Genomic DNA, 21,443 nt, shown 5'->3' on the forward strand with positions numbered 1-21,443 from the left:
CTGAAGTCCTTACAAGCTGGTTATCACGTCTCAGGATTAGGTCCTTTATGAAGGAAACAGGTTTATTCTTGTGATTTTGGGGAAGGAGGAGCACCATAGCATAGCATTTTCATTTGTTTGTTTGTTTTTTTCCCTCTCAACTAGCATGGATCTCATGAATTATGCAGAGTTTATGAAAAAAGCTGGAAATGAGAATTTTAAAAATGGAAATTATTTCATGGCCATCAGAAACTACGATGAAGCCATACGTGTGCTCTTTCAGTTATTCCAGTGGGGGATGTAAGTATTCATCTAATGTATGACAGAGTAAATGATAAGAGAATTTTAAAGATAAGTGGTCCAGCTATCTGTGGATAGCAGGAATCAGGAACCCTTGAGTTCTATTTTCAAGCCCTGATACTGACTTGACTTTGTTTTTTGGGAAGCCACTTAACATCCCTGATTCATTGTTTTCTCCATCTGTAAAATGGGCATGATACTAATCAAATTACTTGAACAGCCCAAAATAAGTGAGAATGATTATAAATTAAAATAAGCTTAATTCAAGCTTGAATTAAACTATTTACTGTGACTGACTTGTTTTTCTTTTTTTCTTTCGCTCTGACTCTTTCTGCTGGCTTTGGGCTAGACCAGCAGTTCTCGAACTTCATCACACTGTGACCCCCTTCTGATAAGAATGACTACTCTACTCTAGGGGGGGAACTGAAGCCTGAGCCCACCTGAGCCCCGCTGTCCTGGGCAGGATGGCCAAAGCCCAAGGGCTTTACTCCTCCCGGTAGGGGCCTGTAACTTGAGCCCCATCACCTAGAGCTGAAGCCCTCGGGTTTCGACTTCAGCCCCAGGCAGTTGGGCTTGGGCTTCAGCTTCAGCCCCGTGCCTCAGCAAGTCAACACCCACCCTGGTGTTACAATGGTGTCGTGACCCACTTTGGGAACTCCTGGCTGAGTTACTAAAGTCCTTAAATCTTGATTTAAAGCAGAAGTTACTATAGGAGTGGGTGGAGGAGGTTCTGTGGCTTGCCATGTGCAGGAGGTCAGACTAGATGATCATGATGGTCCCTTCTTTCTTAAAGTCTATGAGTCTATCTGATATACTTACGCTCATCTCAGCCCCCAAATGCTGTCGTATCTCAGCCCTTCACACAAACTAATGAATTTATCATCACACTATCACTCTGAGGTAAAGAATGGAGGCATGGAGATTTTGTGACAAAGCCAGGATTGTATCTCAGTCCAATGGGCTCCTCCTCAGTCCCAATCCAATGCCTTGGTGTCTAGGTTCAGGATCTTTAGTATAAATTTTTCAAGACACTGCTTGGATCCACTGGTTTGTGGGGTTGCGACAGATCCCCAGCATTCAAATGATCAATATTCAATAACCAAGTAAGAATTAGATTAATGTTCTTCCAGAGCCTCACTGGTATAAATTTGGCTTCCCTGGTGTTATGCTAGCTCACATCAGCCAAAGATTTAACCATGTATTTTTAGTTAGTGTTTCATGGTTGCTGAAGCACACTTCCTCCTTACCACCTGCAGGTCCAAGGCCCAGTGTTTCACTCAGGCCTTGGACCTGATCATGAACCCATCCAAATTGTTTAATTGAACCATTGTACTTTTAATATTTTCCTTCAGAGATGAAATAGACTGTATTTAACGCATATCCTGAAAAGGGTGGGGTAGAATTTAGGTGGCATGCATGATCATAACTGTATTTCTTGACTTCACCTTGTAACATGAATGTTGTATTAAAGTAGGGTTTTTTCCTATGTAATATTGCTATAAGTGATTGGAATTATGTTAACTGAATTTGCAGGATCTTTATTTTCTTTCTAGAGGATATCTTTTTGTACCATAATTCTGTTTGGTGGAATAAATTGAGTTTTGTCAAATTTTTGTTCACTGTGAAGTACCATTTATCTTTTTAAAACTGATTTAAACATTAATATTGTTAATGTCATAGGGTTTCTCATAGGGACGTGGCTGTGTTATTGTGCAACAAATCAAATGCCTTTTACAGCCTTGGTAAGTGGGAAGAAGCATATCACTGTGCCAAGGAGAGCCTCCAGTGGGATTTGTCGTATGTTAAGGTACTGCACATTTAATCCAACAGATCAGCAATGCTTGCCAGCTTTATTATTCTAAACAAGATTCAAAATTAGTTTTAAAAAGATTTGTACACAAATACAATGCCTTATAAGAAGAATAAGAGAATAGTAACTTCAGGGTCCCTAATCAGAGCTGAATATATGTTTTGACATAAAAAAATTACAATTGCAATTGTATTTTGAATGACACGGAACTAGCTTACTGTGAATCCAGGTATAATGAAACCATAATTAAGTGTTGTAGAATGAAATTCCCGTGTTGTTTCATTGCACTATGCAAGCTGTCTTGTGAAAAGTGGTTTCACTGTGACCCCGATTCAGTGAAGCAGTTAAATTTATGCTTAAAGCCCTATTGTCTAAGCCATATAAATACTGCAACAAATAATGAAAAGTGGTATTAGATTTTTGACATAACACGTGTTCAAGTGTTTTTCTGCACTATGAGAGTTAAAATATATTTAATAGTTTGTTCTTTGGTTATTTTTCAAAGTTTTGATTTGAGGGTTGTCTGCTTTCTTTCTAGACACTTTAATGACATTGAAAATATGTGAACTTGGCAGCCGATTTTTATGCGAAGGAATGCAACAGTGATCTTTCGCTGACTGCATCCCATGCATATTTTGTGAAATTCAACTACTTTGCCTATGACGCTGCTGTGAATTTTATTTAAAAAAAAAAAAAATCTGTGATTTTTCTCAGGGCCCTACCAGTGAGTGCCAACATCCATATTTATTCTTACAGAATTCTTTGAGTTTGAGTTTAACAAGAGAGTAGTGTTACAAACCACACGTGAGGTACATTTTGGGGCGTGATTAGTAATTTGGGACTAGAAAATGATGTTTAGCTTAATAACGAGGATCTCTGAATATTTTTGTTTACAAAAATATTTAAATTAATTTCCCAAAGATATTGCGTCTTCAGGAGACTAAAACATTGTCGTATTCAGATGCCCACAATATTTCACAGCTTTGTTCTGTTGATACATAAGTAATTCTCTCAACTATTTAAAATGTTGATAACTTTGTATGTAGTTAGACATCCTGTACGTCTTGTTCAGGAAAAATGGCCTTTACCCATTGTAAAGTTACTAATAGTTTTCTGTAGGGCTTTCAGAAATGGGCTCCTAATTGCCCAAAATTAGAAATAACAAGATTTGATGACAATCTTTGTTGTTAGTTTTTGTTTTTTTTTTCTTCCCCACTAGGGCTACTATAGATCTGGCTACTCGCTGCTGCGGTTGTCGAGAACTCATGATGCAGTTATTATGTTTTCTCGTGGTTTGACTCTTCTGTGTGGTTCTGTCGATCAATCTCAAATTGCTGATTTTATAGTTGGAATCTTCACAAGTGTTAACGGTAAATTGGAATGGAGGCTTGTATTTTATTTAGAAGGGACCAGACTGCTGAGGGGCTTGTGTATGGGATTTGGAGCCATTCTTCCTGGAATAGTTAATTTGCTCACTCCTGACTAGGATCAGATTTGAAGATTATTAACATCTGATAGCTGTACAGTGGCCACTGTAAATGGGGTGGATAGTCGTAATTCTGTTTATAGATGAGGAGTAGCCACATTCCCAAAACACCACCACTGCCACGTAGATGAATAAGTTGTCACACACAAGTGCCCCAGTTGTGTTACAGTTAGAACTGGTTGAAATTTTTCATTAAAAAATAAAGTTGTGTGGAAGAGGAAAAATTTCATGAAACCATTTTACATTTTTTTAAAAATTCCTGCTAATTGAAAAATTTTGACTGAAAATGTATACAAAAACAGTTCAATTTGTTCCTTTGCCAAGTTTAGTCAATTGTTTGTTTTTTGTTTTTTTTTAGTTTGTTGCGGATCTTGATTGGTCACCTTAGCCATGTTGAGGGATTTATTCAAAATATAAAAACTTCCTTTTAAAAAAAGTTAGATTAAAAAAATGGAAAAATCATTTGCTGAAAATAATTCTGCAGATTTTTTTTTTTAAATCAGTCCATTTAGAACACTATTGGAAGGAAAATGTTTACAAATGGTTTGAAATTCCCATTATATTAGTGGGAGGGTAAAGGAGGAGAAGCAGTAGTGAGTTTTAGTTAGCGCTAATTATAATATGGTTTGTCTGGGCCTCAGAAAACGTGGATAACCTGGGAGACAGCACAAGGCTGGAGAAAAAGCAAATGTAGTACTGATTTTGCAATAAAAGAAAGAAGATTGATCTTGGCAATTGCCACTTTTTAACTTTAACTACCATCCCTAGTAAAACAATAGAACAGATATCAAGATGAACAATCACAAAAATTTTAAAAAGGAAACCAAACCAAGAGCAGTATGAATCTTCCCAGGCAAACTTGCTTGCTCTTTTGGACAAAATTGGTGGATGTAAAGAATGCAGTAAGTTTAATTCAGAATGACTTGGAAAGAAATACTGCCGTGTTTATTAAAAACTGACCAAAAGACCTAGATCCAAAGCCCATTGAAAGGGAATCTTTCCATTAATTTAACGGACCTTAGGGCTTAACAATAATGCAATGAATTTAACTGAGTGCAGTCTGGAGGTTTAGGGCCTAATTTTTCTGAGGTTGTGAGTACCCACAGCTCCCACTGACATCAGCTGGAGTTATGGATGCTCAACAGTTATAATGGGGATTGTTGTGTGGTACAGTCTTAGCTAACATCTCTATTAGTGTCTGGGGGAAGGAATGACAGCAAGTCAGTGAAATGTGCAGTTGATACAAAAATGGGCTGAGTTGCAAATACAGTTAGGACAGAGAAAGTGGACCTGTAAAATAAAGGAAATATGAGCAGAAAATCTCAAAATGAGATTAATCTAGAATACATGTAAGTCAACACGTCCAGGGAAAGATAATCAGAAATGCTCACTTGGTGGGAAGCATTAATGCTGAAAGAGACCTGCAGTGGGAGTGAGCGGCCAATTAGACTTGAGTTTGCAATGTTATGTGGTAGCAAAGCACCGGTGCCATTTTGGGCTGCATACTCCAAGTCATACCACAGAACCGGAGAATAGTCCTCTACAGTACTGGTGTGACAAGCACAAACAAATTGTGACAAACTGAAGAGAATTTAGAAATGAACATTACAAATGATTATGAAGCGGAGGTGACATGGAGGTATAACAGAACAATAAAAAGAAGTGAACATGTATATCTTGGTCAAGCAAGACTTGTGGGGATATAAGTTCTCCACATATATGAATGATGTAAGCACCAGAGAAGCCGAGTAGTCAGTTAATAATCCTTAGCATTTTTCTGGTATTTTCAAAGCACCATACATCAACTGATTAATTTACACAACATCCCTATCCCCCCAGGATTTTACAGATGGGGAAGGTGAGACAGAAAGGTGAAGTGACTTGCCCAAGGCCACAAAGAGTCAGGGAAGAGCCAAGACTAGAACTAAGGATGGGCTGAATCACACTGCTGTACTGGTTTCTTCCAGCCCACGCAGCTTTCCTTGTCAGTGAGGCAGATCAGGGAATAGCTAAGAGTAATGAAGAAAGAGGAAAATTTTAGGCTTAACATCAGGAAAAACTTACAGTGAGATGTATTAAGTTGTGGAATATTCTCCCAGAGCAAATTATAGAAAGGCCTGTGATGGTAGCAGTGGGAAGAGGGAAAAGAACACATGCGAAAGGATACTTGGCTTTTCCCATCCCACCAACTACTTATTTCTGTGGCAGAGTCAGACCCTTCTCTCCTAAGCTCCTATGTTCCCTCCTCCATTGTTGCTCAATGGTCTGGTTTACAAGCTTTGCCAGAGAGAGCCCAAGGACATGCCATCTGGCTTCCAACAATGCCTCTCTCTCAATTGCTTCATGCACTCTCATTCCTGTTTTAAATGAGTTTTTGGTTACTTACATCAACTTCTCTGTTCATACACAATAAATAGAAAAACTGGTGGAAGGTTTTAGATTTTTCATGGGCTTCAGAGATTTTTCAAAAGCAAATGGTTAATTTCACATTGTTAATTAAATCTGTGGCCTCTGAAAATAATGCACACTTACTAATTATTGAGCAGACATCTCACCAGTATTAGTTATGTGAATTGTATGTTCTAATTTGAAATGTTTCAATGGGTTAATCACTACTGAAGAATTGACGATCTGAAATGAATTGATGTACTTGGAGAGCACAGCTTGTAAAAGTTGCATATGCTAAACACTTAAGCTTCTTTTCTTATTTTCTTAGATGAAAAATATATAGCACCATATTTTCTTCCCATTTTTAAGAACATTTTGAATGAAAGATTCGATCCATTAGTTTGGCAGGTGGTAATAGAAAAACTAGCCAAGAAAGGAATGTGGCAGGTAAGTTTATCTCTTTGCCAGGAATATTAGTAAATCTGTTTTGTTTATTATTTTATTTTTTTCAAAAATAAGCTTTAATTTTCTTTAATTGCTTTTTAAATCTAAAATTATTGTTCCCCTGTGCAAATGTCTTGATTTTTAGAGTTTGAGTAGAAAATGGTTTCTAAAATTCTCTTTCCCTTTTTAAAGGGACACAGTCAACTTCAAAAACTTATTTGTGTTTCTTTTTGTTTATTGTGGTTACAAGACACTTCAAATGATTGTAACTGAAAGAGGTTAGAGAAAAAAATATTTGTCTTAATTTGCATTTATGGTCTGTTTTACTGTTTCTTTGGTATGACCAGTCAGTCTTCTGATTAGTATGGGTCTTTAACACAGCAACAGAGAAGTGGAGAACAAAAATAGGAATATATGATTGCTAAACCACAAAAACTAGCTAGAAAACTCACTAGTGGGTATAGTGTCTGCAATTTAATTTAATTCTCACTTTTTTTTTTTACAGACCAGATTTGAAGTTGATGGTACTTCTTTAAATTCTGAATGATGTAGTAACCATCTAGACAGATCATGTAATGCAGTGATACTTGGACTGAAGCTCGTGAGCTGCAAGTGGCTCTTTAATGTGTGTCCTGTGGCTCTTGGCAGCATAATATTAAAACACTGTGTGATTTAATTATTAACCAATCAGGATGCTCTTGCCATGATGTTAACCATTTGTAGTTGATGAAAGAGTAATACTTGATCAGTCATTTTTCTGTGAGAATGATCTATATAAACTAAATATTTCCCCTGTCATACTGCTTAAATATGAATATATAACACTATAGTAAATGAAACAATGAAGTCACACTACAGTGGCTCTTTTGGGTAATGTTGATCGCTAATTTGGCTTCTGAACCACTGAGATCTGTAGCACTGGTCTATAGTGTTTCCTGCTTCAGAGCACCAGTTGAATCTTAAGCAAACACATGTTGCCAGAGAGATGCTTTTGTCACTGATGATGCTGGAGCATAAACACGATGGCAAATGCTGCAGCGCTGTAGTGACTTAGCCTGATGAGAAGCTCAGGTGGGGAAAATGTGTTTGCCAAATTAAAGGATTTAATGAGTTAGAAGGAAAAGGAAGCTTTAGTGTTTTGAGAATCTGATAGGTTATTACAAACGATAGGCAGTAATAAACATTTATATCTGTAGAGAGGACCGGTCAGATTTTTCCCTTTAACATTTGTTGATGCATTTAAACAAACTTTAAAATTAATTTCTGAATGCTTGTAGGCTCATAAATATTTGTTTTTCCTAGTCCTTGATGTTGGTGGCCACTGAGAGAGACACGTTGCCGAGAAATCTGAGAGTCACTCATTTATCACTGAAGGATCTTTTTGAGGTACAGTGCTGTCGCATGTATTTTATTTAACAAGATGACTGACTGTCTTTTTTCTTTTTTTTTCCACAGTTGTTTTACTAAATAACTTAATATTCTGTGAATAAGAGTGAGCACAGATTAAACAAACATCAGTTTGAAAAACATATGTCATTAGTGCTGGTCAAAACATTTTGTCTGAAATTGTCCCCTTTTTTGTCAAAAATTTTAGAAATTTTTCAATGAGCTGTATAATACACTAATTCTGTAACAAAAAATAGGCAGCTTGTTTGTGTCAGCTTTGGTAACCAGCACTATAAAATCAAGTTGATAAATCAATTGTGAGAGTGTGGCAGCTGTGTTAAATTGACAGCATTTCATGCCTGAGGTTACTTATAATCTGCATTGGACATAGGTTTAGAAGGATTAGATTTTTATTGGTAAATGCTGATTTCACTATACACACACACAAACGAATGAAAAAATATTTCTGCGGATAATCAAAATTTACAGATACGCAAAGTAAGAAAAATGTTGTTTGAGAGCTTATTGGAGTTTGATTTAAGGATGTTTTCTTTACATATTTTGAAATGTGATGTTGACAATTTGTGTTTTTAATGGTTCTGAAGCTTTAACTTTTTGAATCGCAAAATCCACTCTAATTAAATAGTTGTCTGACCTCCTTTCCCACGGCCGTGAAAATTTAAATCAATAAAAATGAAAAATATGCCTAAAAAGAAACATGGATATTATCTGGCAAAGTTATAAACAAATAGAAATCGAATTCTGCCATGCTTAGACAGAGTGCATTTTTATGCACTGTGGGTGGGTAATTCCTGGCCCGCTCTACAAAATCCAAGTAAAGGGCCTTACTCGAGGGATATATGTAGGATTTGGGGATAGAATACTCCCTTCTCTTCCCCCATCTAGTGGTAGGGTGCTGAACACCAGCATGGCTATTCCACAGCAACTGCTATAGCTAATAAGATGCAGCCATGGCTGTTGGTCCCTGTGTGAAGGGGATTTGGCAAGCTGGATCGGTATATTTATAGATCCACTGGCCATGAACCCTAATCCCTTCATCTGAGATAACTGCTCTGTGCCAGTCAGTGGGTTTGAAGCCTTCACCCTCATATGACATCTCCATAGACTTGCTCTTTCTTTTCTTGTGAAATCCCACAGCTTCTGCTGCATTTGGGGCCTTTCAAAGCTTTATCTCAGCAGGGAGCATTTCTGCCTATATAAACACTGCAATCCTGATCCTGCTTTCATTGATTTTAATGACAACTTTCCCATGGTCTTCAGCAGTGCAGGATCAAGCCCTGTCAATAGGTTATCTCAGATTCAAAGAGGGCATAATTTAACTCACAATTTAACCCATAATATTCCCACAGGAGGGCATAATTTAACATCCCCTGTCATATGACAGGTACTAATCAATGAGTTGCAATTCCAACGTCAAAGCAGGGGCTACAGAATCTGTTTTGAATTATGAAACTAGCCATCCATAGGCTTTCTGTTTGTTTGTTTTTTTTAACCTAAATCCGATACTTTTATGTCTCATATTGCTGTTGTGTGCAAATTGTGCAATATGTTAACAGAAAGGATTAAAAACCTTCTGTTGTGGAATTGTACTGAACCTGCTGTTGATGTGAGTCTTTACAGTGAGCTTATGCTTAAGGTTCTCTTTGTACTGCTGTTAAATGCCTCATCTTCAGTGGTTTGAAATCAGATATTGGAAAGTATAAGAAAATATATAAATTAGGGGACTATAAAGTAAGCTCTGTACAGCTACATTTACTGGCTAAAAGTTTAACACTGTACTAGGGCATATATGATGGGATGTGGTGGGTTGCAGCACAATTAGTATTTTTACTGTACATCTTTGAAACTGGGGCGGTTTTTTACTCATATTGGTGGAAAACTGTTCCATGGATGGTGCAGGGAAGAGGAGAAGCCCTGAGAAGGAAGGGAAGGCAAAACGAAATGTAAAGACATTTAACCACATTAGCTGATCATAGCTTCTAATTGCCACAGAAAAATTTGTCTATATTTAATTAATGTGCATAGTGTAGAGGGCTTTTATAAAAGGCCCACGATCTAGGAGCCATACTTCTCAGATGGCCGAACTGAAGCCTAGAGATAGAGAGAGATGCTGGTAAACCTTATAAGACTGTGTTCCTTACTAGCATGATTGCCATTATGCAATAATAGTACACATCATCATCATCGTTCCTATTAAGCCTCTGGCGTTTAGGGCAATGACGAAGCTCCTCCACTCCTGTCTGTTTCTGACAAGTCTTTCAATGATTCCCCAGCTGTGCCCCAGGTTTTTCAGCTCAGCTTCGACAGCTCTGCACCATGTTGTTTTCGGGCGGCCTTGTTTTCGCTTGCCTTCAGGTGTCCATCTTACTATTGCTAGTCTGGTGATGGAATCAGTTTCCATCTGAAGCACATGGCAAATCCATCTCCAACGCCTCTTGGCAATGATGGTGCTCAGATCCTCTGGGCTACATTGTGTCAATAGATCTTGGTTTGAGATTGTTGTGGGCCAAAAGATTTTTCTGAGGCAGGTTGTATGAAATGAAGACAGTTTGGACATGTCATACTTTCTCATTCCCCAGCATTCTGCACTATAAAGTAGTGTTGAAAATACACAGTTCTGATAAATCTTGCGTTTGATTTTGGTGTTGTGTTTTGATGATTTCCAGACTGTATTTAAGCTCCTGAAGGTGTTCTTGGCTTTATTGATTTTGTTCCGGATGTCCTGGCTTGTTCCACCGTCCTGGCTTGTTCCACCATCCTGGCTGATGGTGCTGCCCAAGTGTGTGAATGTTTCCACACTGGTGAGAACATAATCCTCTATCTGTACTGATGATGGTGAGACAATATTAAAGATCATGATATCTGTCTTATTGCGGTTGATTTTCAGTCCAATTTGCTGGCTGAATGGGTTGAGTCAAGTTGTTTTTTTGGGTATATGGTGTTGGGTATGTGATAGGAGAGCGACATCATCTGCGAAGTCCAGGTCTTCAAGGGATGAGAAGAGTGTCCATTTAATGCCTCTTGGCATGTGTTCTGTTGTACGCCGCATTACCTAGTCGATGGCAACGTTGAAGAGGATTGCAGACCTGACACACCCCTGACATACTCCTGGTTTGACTTCAAAACTGAGCTCACTGTGATTAACACTGCATGTAAAGTTGAAATAGAAGCTTTTGATGACATTGATTACATGGAGAGGAATTCCATATTCCCGCAGAGTGTGCCGTAGGGCTGGTCCTGTGAATGCTATCCAAAGCCTTCTCAAAATCTGTGAAATTTATGTAGAGTTGCCATTGCCATTCTAAGCACTGTTCTGTTATGTTTCGTAGAGTGACTATCTGGTCTGTGCATCCACGTCCTTTCCGAAAACCAGTTTGCTCTTTTCTGGGAATGCTATCAACTGCCTCTGGTACACGATGGACCATAATCTTACACAGTACCTTGCTTGGCACAGATGAAAGTGTGGTGTCACACCAGTTATTACAATCACTAAGAATTCCTTTCTTTGGTATCTTCACTATAACCCCATTGGTCCACTCATCCGGCACTTTTTCCTTTTCCCAGACTGATGTAAATAGAGGGTCCAGGATAGATGCTGCTAATTTAGGATTTACCTTGGACAATTCTGCATTCAAATTATCCGTGCCAGGAGCTTTCCCATTTTTTAAGGATTTGATGGCTTGAATGAGCTCTTCCTTAGTTGGGGTGTCTGTGTTGATATCAAGATCTTCTTTTGCCTCCTGGATGTTTTCTTCCTCTTTAGGTGGCTCCCTGTTCAGCAATTCTTTGAAATGCTCTGTCTAATGCATTTCTTGTTCTCTTTCGGCTGTTAGTAAGTATCCTCGTTTGTTCCTGATTAGAGCGTTTGTTAGTGTCTGCTGTTTACCACTGATAAGCTGTGTCATTTTGTAGACAGTTCCTTGTTCACCACGAGCAGCTGTATCCTCTGCTTGTGTTGCCAGATTATCAATAATATGCCGTTAGTCCGCTCTCACAAGGCATTTGACCTCCCGCTGTGCCTTGCTATACTGCTTGTGGTATTTGTCCTTTAGCTTCTGGGATTTAATGTCTAAAACTTTTTTTCTTCAGGGCTCATCTGTTTCTATGGCATTCCATGTGCTGGGTGTAATCTACTTCCTTCCTTCTCTTCTGCCTGTAGCGTAGACAGGCTTCACTGCTGTGTTTATAAATTGCTGTTACTTTGTCCCATTTCTTGTTGATCTCCTCATCTGCATTCCTCTCCTCTTCATCAAGGTCTGCAAGTGCTTGAAACCTGTTATTTAACTGCAGAATGAAGGCTTTCTGTATTTCAAGGGACTTTAGCTTGTCACTATCATAACGTTTGGTGGACCCACGCTTCTCAGTTTTACTTGATGGAGGCTGTCACCTGATGGTGGTCACTGCCTACATCTGCACCCCTTTTCACTTTCACATCTGTCAGTGAGCGTCACCATTTGCCATTGATCCTGATATCGTCAATCTGGTTCTTATCGCTGCTATTTGGAGAACACCATGTCAGCTTGTGAATTTCACGATGTTCAGATAGGGTTACGCCGATGACTAAGTCATTCATATTACAGAAATCAACAAACCTTTCTCCGTTTTCATTCATAGTGCCACGCCCATGTCTTCCCATTACTCTGTTGTTGTTTGTGTTGTCCTTACCGACCTTGGCATTCAGGTCTCCCATGATGATAGTTAGGCCGTGATGTGGTACTCTCTCTAACTACACCTGTAGTGCAAGGTAGAATTTGTCCTTTACTTCTTCATCACTGTCGTTTGTTGGAGCATAACACTGAATCAGGGTGATATTATTATGTTTCCCTTTCAGTCTGGCTCTCCTAAATCTGCTGCTGATGGATTTCCATTCAAGCAGGGAATGCTCCACTCCCTTCTTCAAAAGGATGGCAACACCCTCATGGTGTTGTCCATCACCCTGTGTAGAAAACAGCAAAGTTTCTCCCAAGGCTGCTGTTAATCTTCCTGATCCCGTCCATCTGCTCTTACTGACACCCACGATGCGTAAGCTGTAGCGTCTAATCTCTGCTGTGACCTGAGCTAGCTTCCCTGCTTCGTACATTGTCCGTACCTTCCAAAAACCAAATTTGATTTTCGTCTTGGTGTTGAGCACTTCAGTCTTCATGCCAGTTGCTTTCTTTCAGCTTTCACCACTGGCAGTCATATGGGTCATTGACTCCTGAAGACCGTCTCACACAGTAATTGTCGATTTTTCTGTCACTGTTTCCATAACATATTTTGTTTTTTACGGGACAGGGTTGTTAGCCCTGTGCCTAATCCTCAACCAGGAGGACCAGGGTGTCTGTTTTGTCTGGTCCCTCCCCCACAGACCAATCCAGCATGGCTGAACCTACCAGGAACAAAAATCCCCTGCCAACACAGACTCTGGGGATCTTTAGAGCACGCAAGCTGTCCCACCATGACAAGGCACGTACACCAGAGGACAGAATAGTACACAGTGTTTAGGTTAATCTAACTCTAATACTACCAGTTTTTGCTCCTGAAATTTTTCCCATGGAATTTTTGTATATGTGGAAGAGTGTAAAAAATTCAAGAGGGAAAATTCCCAAATGTTGTTCCCCCTTTTGAGGAAATAAGAGAAAAAATGCCTTTCTGCGGAGTTTTCAGTGCTGCTTTTGTTTTTGTGGGTGTATATAGTATTTTCACTTTGGATTGTGCACAAACAGTAACTTTTGCAAATCCGAATTCTCAGAGAGATTCTGTGTGTGCGTGCGTGAGAGAGAGAGAGATCTATAAAAATAAAATAAAATAAACCCTTTGGATTGAGAGCTCTTTGGGGGCAGGGATGGAACAGAACAGATCCCTGAACCTGGTCTGGGGCTCTAGTTGCTATTATAAATAATACATATATGTAATTAAATTTAATATTGGATAAGGCAAGTGGCCAATATTTATTCATTTGCTTTGCCTTTGTAACACTGAATTCCTAAGTAGTCAAACTTTGCCTGGGCTGAAAAGGAAACAGGACTAAAAAGATGATTTCTTTCACATATGTAAAATAATATAACTGTAATATATCTCCCTATTTCTTTATCAGAAATATGTCCTGTTTGGCCATTATGAGAGAATGGAAAGGGTACCAGAATTGGTGGAGTGGTTGATCACCATTGGAGCAAATGTTGGGAGCATTGGAGCATACCCACTTCATGCAATCATCAACCTCTGTATCAAAGCAAGTGAGTGACATCCCATGTCAGTATAAAACAAAAGCAACCATAGTCAACCTACAGAGAATTTGCAGATAAAGTTCATATTTTATAATCTATAGTAAGCTCAAATCCAAAATATTCAATCTTCCATAGCTCTAGTCATTACTCTTTTAAAAAAAAAAATTACTTGAACTACGTGTCCAGTTCATGTGTACCTGGGAGTCCTGGGAGCCTAATAGTGACCCTCTCTTCTCTGATTCAAACCTGAAGTGTAACTGATGTGACCATCTCAGACCCTGAATGTGTTAACTCTGAAAAACTTGTCTGAGGATCAGGGTACGTTTAAAATTTGCAGGACCAAATTCAGAGTTGCACATGTTAGGGGAAAAAATTGTGTGTTTTTTTATCTCCAACAAAGCAACTTGACACCATTTGTTGCTTGGTATTTTACACTATAATTCCCTCTCTGTCACCCTTACCTTTTAAAGAGAGTCTTTGATAGCTTGTCTGCCCACCTCAGGGGGAGGGGAGCAATAATACTTTCCCATATCCTGTCCTAACAGGACAAAGTATGCTGTTTAATAACATGTGGTTTTAATTTATAATCATTTCAGAAGGGAACCATCTTTTCAGATGGCTACTGGATGAGATACCAGACTTGAAGGGTAGTATCAACCAGCAAGACCAAGATGGTTGCACAGTCTTGCATGTCGTGGCCTCTCATTCCAGTGGATATCCTATGAAACGTATGTAATTAAAAATGGACTTTTTCATTAGCTCAGGCTTTTGTTTGTTATGGCAAAAGAAAAAAACTCCAGACATTGATATTCTTGATTTCATGCCAAGGAGAATGACAAAAGGCTTGCAGGCTCAGTGTACATTTATAACTCTAGCAAATATAGCAGAACTTAAAAAATTATAGGGCACTGCTTTGGTGGCCAATTTCTTTGTCATTTTGCATAGTTATTCTGTGTAAGGTCTTTTATTTTGGTTGGTTGGTTGATTAAGATTTAGCCACAGCTTGCTGCAATTTATTTACATCTTTCTTGGTCCATTTCTGTATTGATGCTCTCAGAAATTTAAAAGAAAATTTAGGCCTCAAACTAGTCTGTGTTTTATTTTTTCCACTTGTAGGGGAGAACCAAATAAAAACTTCTCTTGATGTCATTTGTAGTGTGTCTTGGCTTAAACGTGTAAACTTTGAGAGCTGCTTTTCTTTAGCTGTCTTTTGGGGATCAAATAGCCCCGCCATCTCTGTGGATGCTTTTATCTTATAACTATAGAAACCTAATTTTGCTTTTTATTTGCATTTCTTAATAAATCCACTGGGTGGCAACAGGAAGTAAGCATCAGTCCTGAAGTTACCCTAGGCTCTTTGTTCATTAAACACAATGGCATTCTGGTGCCTCCCTTTGATCATCTGTGTGAGTCTCATTCATACTCTTTAATTTAGTTTGCTGTAGAGGAGTCGCATTTCTTCTCTCACAGCTATCCCATTGATTGCACAGCGAGTGCAGTTCCTGCAAAACAGATAATGGAAGAAATTTCAGAGCCATCTTGTTGACAAAACTTAGTTAAAATAACATGAATGGCAAGGCATACATGTACAAAAGCAAGAGAACTGTGTTAGTGTGCAAAGGTGTCTCACTTCTTCCCAATCTTTTCTTCTCCAAGTTTTGCCTGGTATTCTAGTAAGTGGGACACATACAGTGATTGAAGTTGTTAACCTTGCAGTTGTGTCTGAGGAAAGTGGAAATAATCTGATGCAGTTTTCCTAGCAATCATTTATGCTCCTTTCACTTGCCTGGCTGATCCTTTGATTCTCTGATGCTGCTCTTTGCTGTGCTTTGGCTGTGATTTATAGCACATGTTCAGCTGTTTGAGGCAGCGAGTACATCTCCTTCTCTCAGGGTACACAATGCCCATCATCATGGAATGTGTCAAAGTGTGACAGGAGTATAGATTCTTGTGGTATATTAAAGATATTGTGTCAAGCTTTGAATCAGAATTTATATTTTGGGGTTTGGCCTATAATGTTTGTTCTGCAATGTTTTAGAGGCAGTTATATTCGGATACTAGCTTCCTTTGAAGAGAATGGTAGTAATGTCATTTATCAAAATGGAGATAACATATGCAACAAGACTTATTAGGTAATCATATTTTTATGCCAGTCCTGATATGAAAAAAACCTAGTGACCAGCTATGGTTTCACGCTAATCTTCGATACTTTTGAACATGCTTTCCTCTTTCACCAACCAACCCACTAACCAAAACAAAAACAAAAATCAACCTCTCCTCTCCCGCCCTCCCAACACACAAAATCTCCAAAACAAATTGATAAAATGCCTTGTTTCCTGTAACAGCGTCTATAAAATTGAGCTGTTCTTTTTTTGATTAAAAAAGCATTTGAAACCATGGCAGTGATTTTTCTTTCATTCTGGACAAGAAGATTGTGCTAACTCTCTACTGTATTTATTTTATGTTTCAGGTCAGACAGAAAATGTGCAGATGCTCCTAAATACTGGGGTGGACCCCACTATTCCAGACGCACAAGCAAGGTGTGCCGCAGATATCTTGAAAAAAACCAAAAACTTCAAGGCAGTAGATATAATCAACAATCACTTAGCAAGACATGCTCCTTCCTCTAAGGAATCACCAGGTACTGATTGCTTTTCCTGTTTTAAATGACATTCTTCATGTACAGAAATGTTACACTTCCACTAGAGAAGAACGCTATAAAAACTTACCTACTACAGCCTATGAGAAGTGTATCAAAGTGTGCTATTGTTGCCACCCTACCTCCCCTTGTCTCCAAAGGCCTACATAACACCCCGCTGACATTTCTAACTTCGTACTGCACCGTCCTGAAGCCTCTCTGCTCTGCCAGTGATGCCTTTTCAATGCCCTGTTGTCTGCTTCTCCCATAGCCACCTCTGGTTTTTTTCAAACTGCCTTTGATGCACAGAATGCCCTCTTAGCCTTGACCTGCTGAATTACTACTTTGGCTGTGTATAGATTCCTCCTGAAGTCTTGCTGCTTCTGTGATGAATCCTAACATAATTGTTTTTAATTAAAAAAAAAAAAATAAAAATCTACCACCAAGTTGTTCACGTCCAAACTGAATTATTGCTGCAATTGTTGTCCTTTCACTTTCCTTCCCCTCTCTAACGTTCGTCAGCCCCTCCCATTGCTTTCTGTGCAAGAAACAGACCCCAGTCCTGTAAACGCTTGCTTATGTGCTTAGCTTTAAGTATCAGTGAGACTACTCATCTGCTTAAAGTTACACAGGTGCATAAATAGTTGCAAAACTACTTGGGCTGTCTCCAGTTGTCATTCTTATGTGGTCTGTCACTTGGATAAAGTTACATTCCGCAAAGCTGCTGGCAAACTCATGCTGAGGCTGGACTTCTTGTTTTTAGGGCATTTGTTAACTAATGTAAACCACACTGTCATTGTACATTATCCTGAGTATGGGACAAATTGGGAGATATTACATTACTATGTTTTTATTTTAAAAATGTGTCTTTATCCATATAAGCTGCCGATAAAATGTGTATATATAATTATATTTTTAACCAACACCCCCCACCCTTTTTTTTTTTTTTTTTTCAGGAAAGAGCAAAAGCAAAGCCTCAGTTGATGAAACCAACTCTTTTGTGGATGCTTTTGAGCAGTTCTTGATGTTTTGCAGTCCTGAAAACCAAGCACAGCATAAAAATTTGTTGATGCACGAGACGGTTCAGAGATTTCTGAAGCTTTTGTCTACTGTAAAAGGTAAAGTGAATTCCCATCTCTCCCCTTCACAAACTTAATAGTACAATAGATTTGATGTTAACATGTAGCATGTTTTCCACAAGTATCTGTAACAGAAATAGTTGCAGAAAAAATATTACTTCCTATTCTTGTTGGTGGGTTTTGCATTTTTTTGATTTAAACTTTTTGAAGAAGAATACAGAAACAAAAAAAGTCACTACAATGAAAAAATACTTAAATTTATACAGTAATTATTAACGCCATAGCAAAAGACTGTAAACATACCAAGTCTGTTCTTTTATGCTTTTAACTCCTGTGGTGGTGGTTGTTTTGTTTTTTAATTTTGACATGGGGAAAGGACCAGTGCATGAACCTGTGTATACTAGTTTCAAATATAATCTAAAACGGGGGCGGGCAAACTTTTTGGCCTGAGGGCCACATCGGGGTTGTGAAACTGTATGGAGGGCCTGGTAGGGAAGGCTGTGCCTCCCCAAACAGCCTGGCCTCAGGTCCCCTGCCCCCCGGTCCCGTGACTGCCACCCAGGACCCCCATCCCTTATCCAACCCCCTGCCCCCTTACCATGCTGCTCAGAGCAGCAGGAGCTCGCAGCCCTGCCGCCCGCGCTGCCCAGCAGGAGCAGCAGAGCACTGGCGGCATGCTGAGGCAGGAGGGGAGGGGCCAGGGGTAGCCTCCGGGGCCAGGAGCTCAAGGGCTGGCCAGGACGGTCCCGCAGGGCGGATGTGGTCCATGGGCCGTCGTTTACCAACCTCTGATCTAAAAGGTGGTGTTTAAATAATTGTCATGTCTGTGCCATGTTACATCATAACTGCATTAATGCATCTATGTGCAACGAATATTACTATATTTTCCACCACTTTGTCACCAATGTAAATTACCTTAATCAAAGCTGCATTTAACAATTTTTTCAATCCTACTGAATAAACTAGAGGTGTGTTAGTGTTCCATTTTCTGCCGATTAAACATTGTGCTATTAATGACCTGTTAGTACCTATTCCATGGTGTTTGCCGGGAGATTTAATTTTATTCTACTAATTTCAATATACCGAGTTTGGAGAGGGGGCAGATCTTTGTATTCAGAACTGCACAAAGACTTATGCATATATTCTGCTTTTTATGGCAGTTTCTGGCAAGAAAAAATTACATAGGACAAGTTAGCTGATGGTTGGTAGCATCTCCAGCATTTTCTGTGGTTTAACTAAACTTGCGTAATGTTCGACATTCTGGTATGAGCCCTGTTTAAGAGGCGCATCTTTTTTTTTCTTTTTTCTTTAAACATTTATAAATTTCTCAACCTCAATAAGGAAGAAGTGTGTGCCCTTTGGCATTTTGTTGTGACACTGAGAAAATGTCCACACTTTGAGCTGGATGTGCGATTACCAGCTCAAGGGGGCATACCCACACTACTCTGATTGAACTAGTGCGCTAAAAATAGTATGGTAGCCACAGCAGGAGGGGCTAGCTGCCCAAGTATGTGCCTAGTGCATAATGTACTTGAGGTACGCCAGCTTGATCGGAGCTGACATGGGTATATCTCCTTGAGCTGGGATTTACACCCCCCAGCTCAAAGTGTAGATGTATACCCTTAGAGTGTCGATATGAGCGTCAGAAGTAGCAGCCTCTAAGGAGAAATAACTCCGTTGCAATGCCTGATCCTGGAAAGCTGGTTTGATAGTATTACAAAATCTTTTCTACCAGTTGAGATACAGGTCAACAGTCATTTTATGTGGCTAGCCATTGCTGTAAAAGGGATTTCTTGAGCAGAGAGAAGAACTGAAAAAAACTTAGGATTCCTACATAATTTTGAATACAAGTTATCATATTTTCAGGGTGCTTCCTTGCTTGAGAAAACTGTTAACTTCGTTTAGGGTAAAGAAAGAGAAGCTCTTTGTGGAGGGAAACCTGTCTTAACACCCTCCCCTGAAGAATGATAAAAGCTTTCCCCATGGATGTTTGAGTGAGGTACATATTATCAGTCTGGTTTAAATGAACTTGCTTTTGTTTATCTGGCGTGCAGATGAAGTCTCAGAGCTGTAAACCCAAAGATCATTTACCCACAGAAAGTATTTTGCATACATATTGAAACCTATCTACAGGTAAAATTTGCATGCTTTTCAGCATTACCACTGTGAAGACCGAACTTAGAGCTTGAGTATTTTCCTACTGAAACATAAAAAACAATGCAATGGGAGCGGTGGCCAAGCCTTGTTGATTATGTCTGGAACAGAAGGGGAGTTGCATTGACTCCCTTTCTCCAAGTACCTGACCCAAAGCACATTGAAGTCAATGGAAAGACTCCCATTGATTTCAGTGGACTTTGGATCAAGCCCAAAATTACTAGGATTTAAGGGAGGTAGCGGGGACTCTTGAGAATAAAGCAGTGGAATAGAGAAGACATATTTTGGGCAAGGACAGATCTTGGGAGACAGCCAGTCCTTGCTTACAGACAGCCTGTAGCAACCTGAAGCAAATACTCCCCAGCAACCAAACACCACACAACAGAACCCCTAACCCAGGAACATATCCTTGCAACAAAGCCCGTTGCCAACTGTGTCCACATATCTATTCAGGGGACACCATCATAGGGCCTAATCACGTCAGCCACACCATCAGAGGCTCGTTCACCTGCACATCTACCAATGTGATATATGCCATTATGTGCCAGCAATGCCCCTCTACCATGTACATTGGTCAAACTGGACAATCTCTACGTAAAAGAATAAATGGACACAAATCAGACGTCAAGAATTATAACATTCAAAAACCAGTTGGAGAACACTTCAATCTCTTTGGTCATTCGATTGCAAACCTAAAAGTTGCAATTCTTCAACAAAAAAAACTTCAAAAACAGACTCCAATGAGAGACTGCTGAATTGGAATTAATTTGCAAACTGGATACAATTAACTTAGGCTTGAATAGAGACTGGGAGTGAATGGGTCATTACACAAAGTAAAACAATTTCCCCTTGTTTATTCCCCCCCCCCCCAACCCTCACTGTTCCTCAGATGTTCTTGTCAACTGCTGGAAATGGTCCACCTTGATTGGATCACGGCAAAAGGTTTTTTCCCCTCCTGCTGGTAAAAGCTCACCTTAAGTGATCCCTCTCGTTACAGTGTGTATGGTAACACCCATTGTTTCATGTTCTCTATGTATATAAATCTCCCCACTGTATTTTCCACAGAATGCATCCGATGAAGTGAGCTGTAGCTCACGAAAGCTTATGCTCAAATAAATTTGTTAGTCTCTAAGGTGCCACAAGTCCTCCTTTTCTTTTTGCGAATACAGACTAACACTGCTGCTACTCTGAAACCTGTGGAGGAGAGTGAGCCTAGGATGCAGTTTGAAGGCTTAAGGGGGGGGAAGGTGTCATGGTGCTAGGAAGCCACTTTCTGCTCATCTCCACCTGCTTAGCCATAGCAGAGAGGGCCAAAGGTGCCAGGGAGGATCACAAAAGTTGGTGAGGGCTGACAGGAGATGGAGCTTCCACTGTTAGCTGCTCTCCTAAAAGCGAGCAAAACCTGTCACTATCCTCATGGCAGGGAACATAGAGTTGCTCTTCTCCCCTGCTGGCTCAGTGCACCTCCCCCATCTTGTCTTTCATGTGGTGGTGGATGGGGGGCAGCAAGGCACCCCTTCCGTATGGTCTCCTTTTTCCATCTGCCCCAGTT

General features: G+C 39.6%; 1 protein-coding gene across 7 annotated transcripts in view; it reads left to right on the forward strand.

Moving 5' to 3' along the window:
* TRANK1 (tetratricopeptide repeat and ankyrin repeat containing 1) overlaps positions 1 to 21,443 on the forward strand; it is a 92,844-nt gene that overhangs the window by 28,982 nt on the left and 42,419 nt on the right. For 5 of the 7 annotated variants that reach the window (XM_073332986.1, XM_073332989.1, XM_073332988.1 and 2 more), the window contains 9 exons: positions 145 to 279; positions 1,960 to 2,086; positions 3,309 to 3,459; positions 6,292 to 6,410; positions 7,710 to 7,793; positions 13,891 to 14,029; positions 14,617 to 14,748; positions 16,491 to 16,661; positions 17,615 to 17,776. In XM_073332986.1, the coding sequence (XP_073189087.1) occupies positions 146 to 279; positions 1,960 to 2,086; positions 3,309 to 3,459; positions 6,292 to 6,410; positions 7,710 to 7,793; positions 13,891 to 14,029; positions 14,617 to 14,748; positions 16,491 to 16,661; positions 17,615 to 17,776 (1,219 nt within the window). In that variant the 5' untranslated portion in view covers position 145. The other 2 variants (XM_073332990.1, XM_073332991.1) reach the window with 2 other exon arrangements.

Source organism: Lepidochelys kempii, chromosome 2 (assembly GCF_965140265.1).
Source record: "Lepidochelys kempii isolate rLepKem1 chromosome 2, rLepKem1.hap2, whole genome shotgun sequence".
Lineage (NCBI taxonomy): Eukaryota > Metazoa > Chordata > Testudines > Cheloniidae > Lepidochelys > Lepidochelys kempii.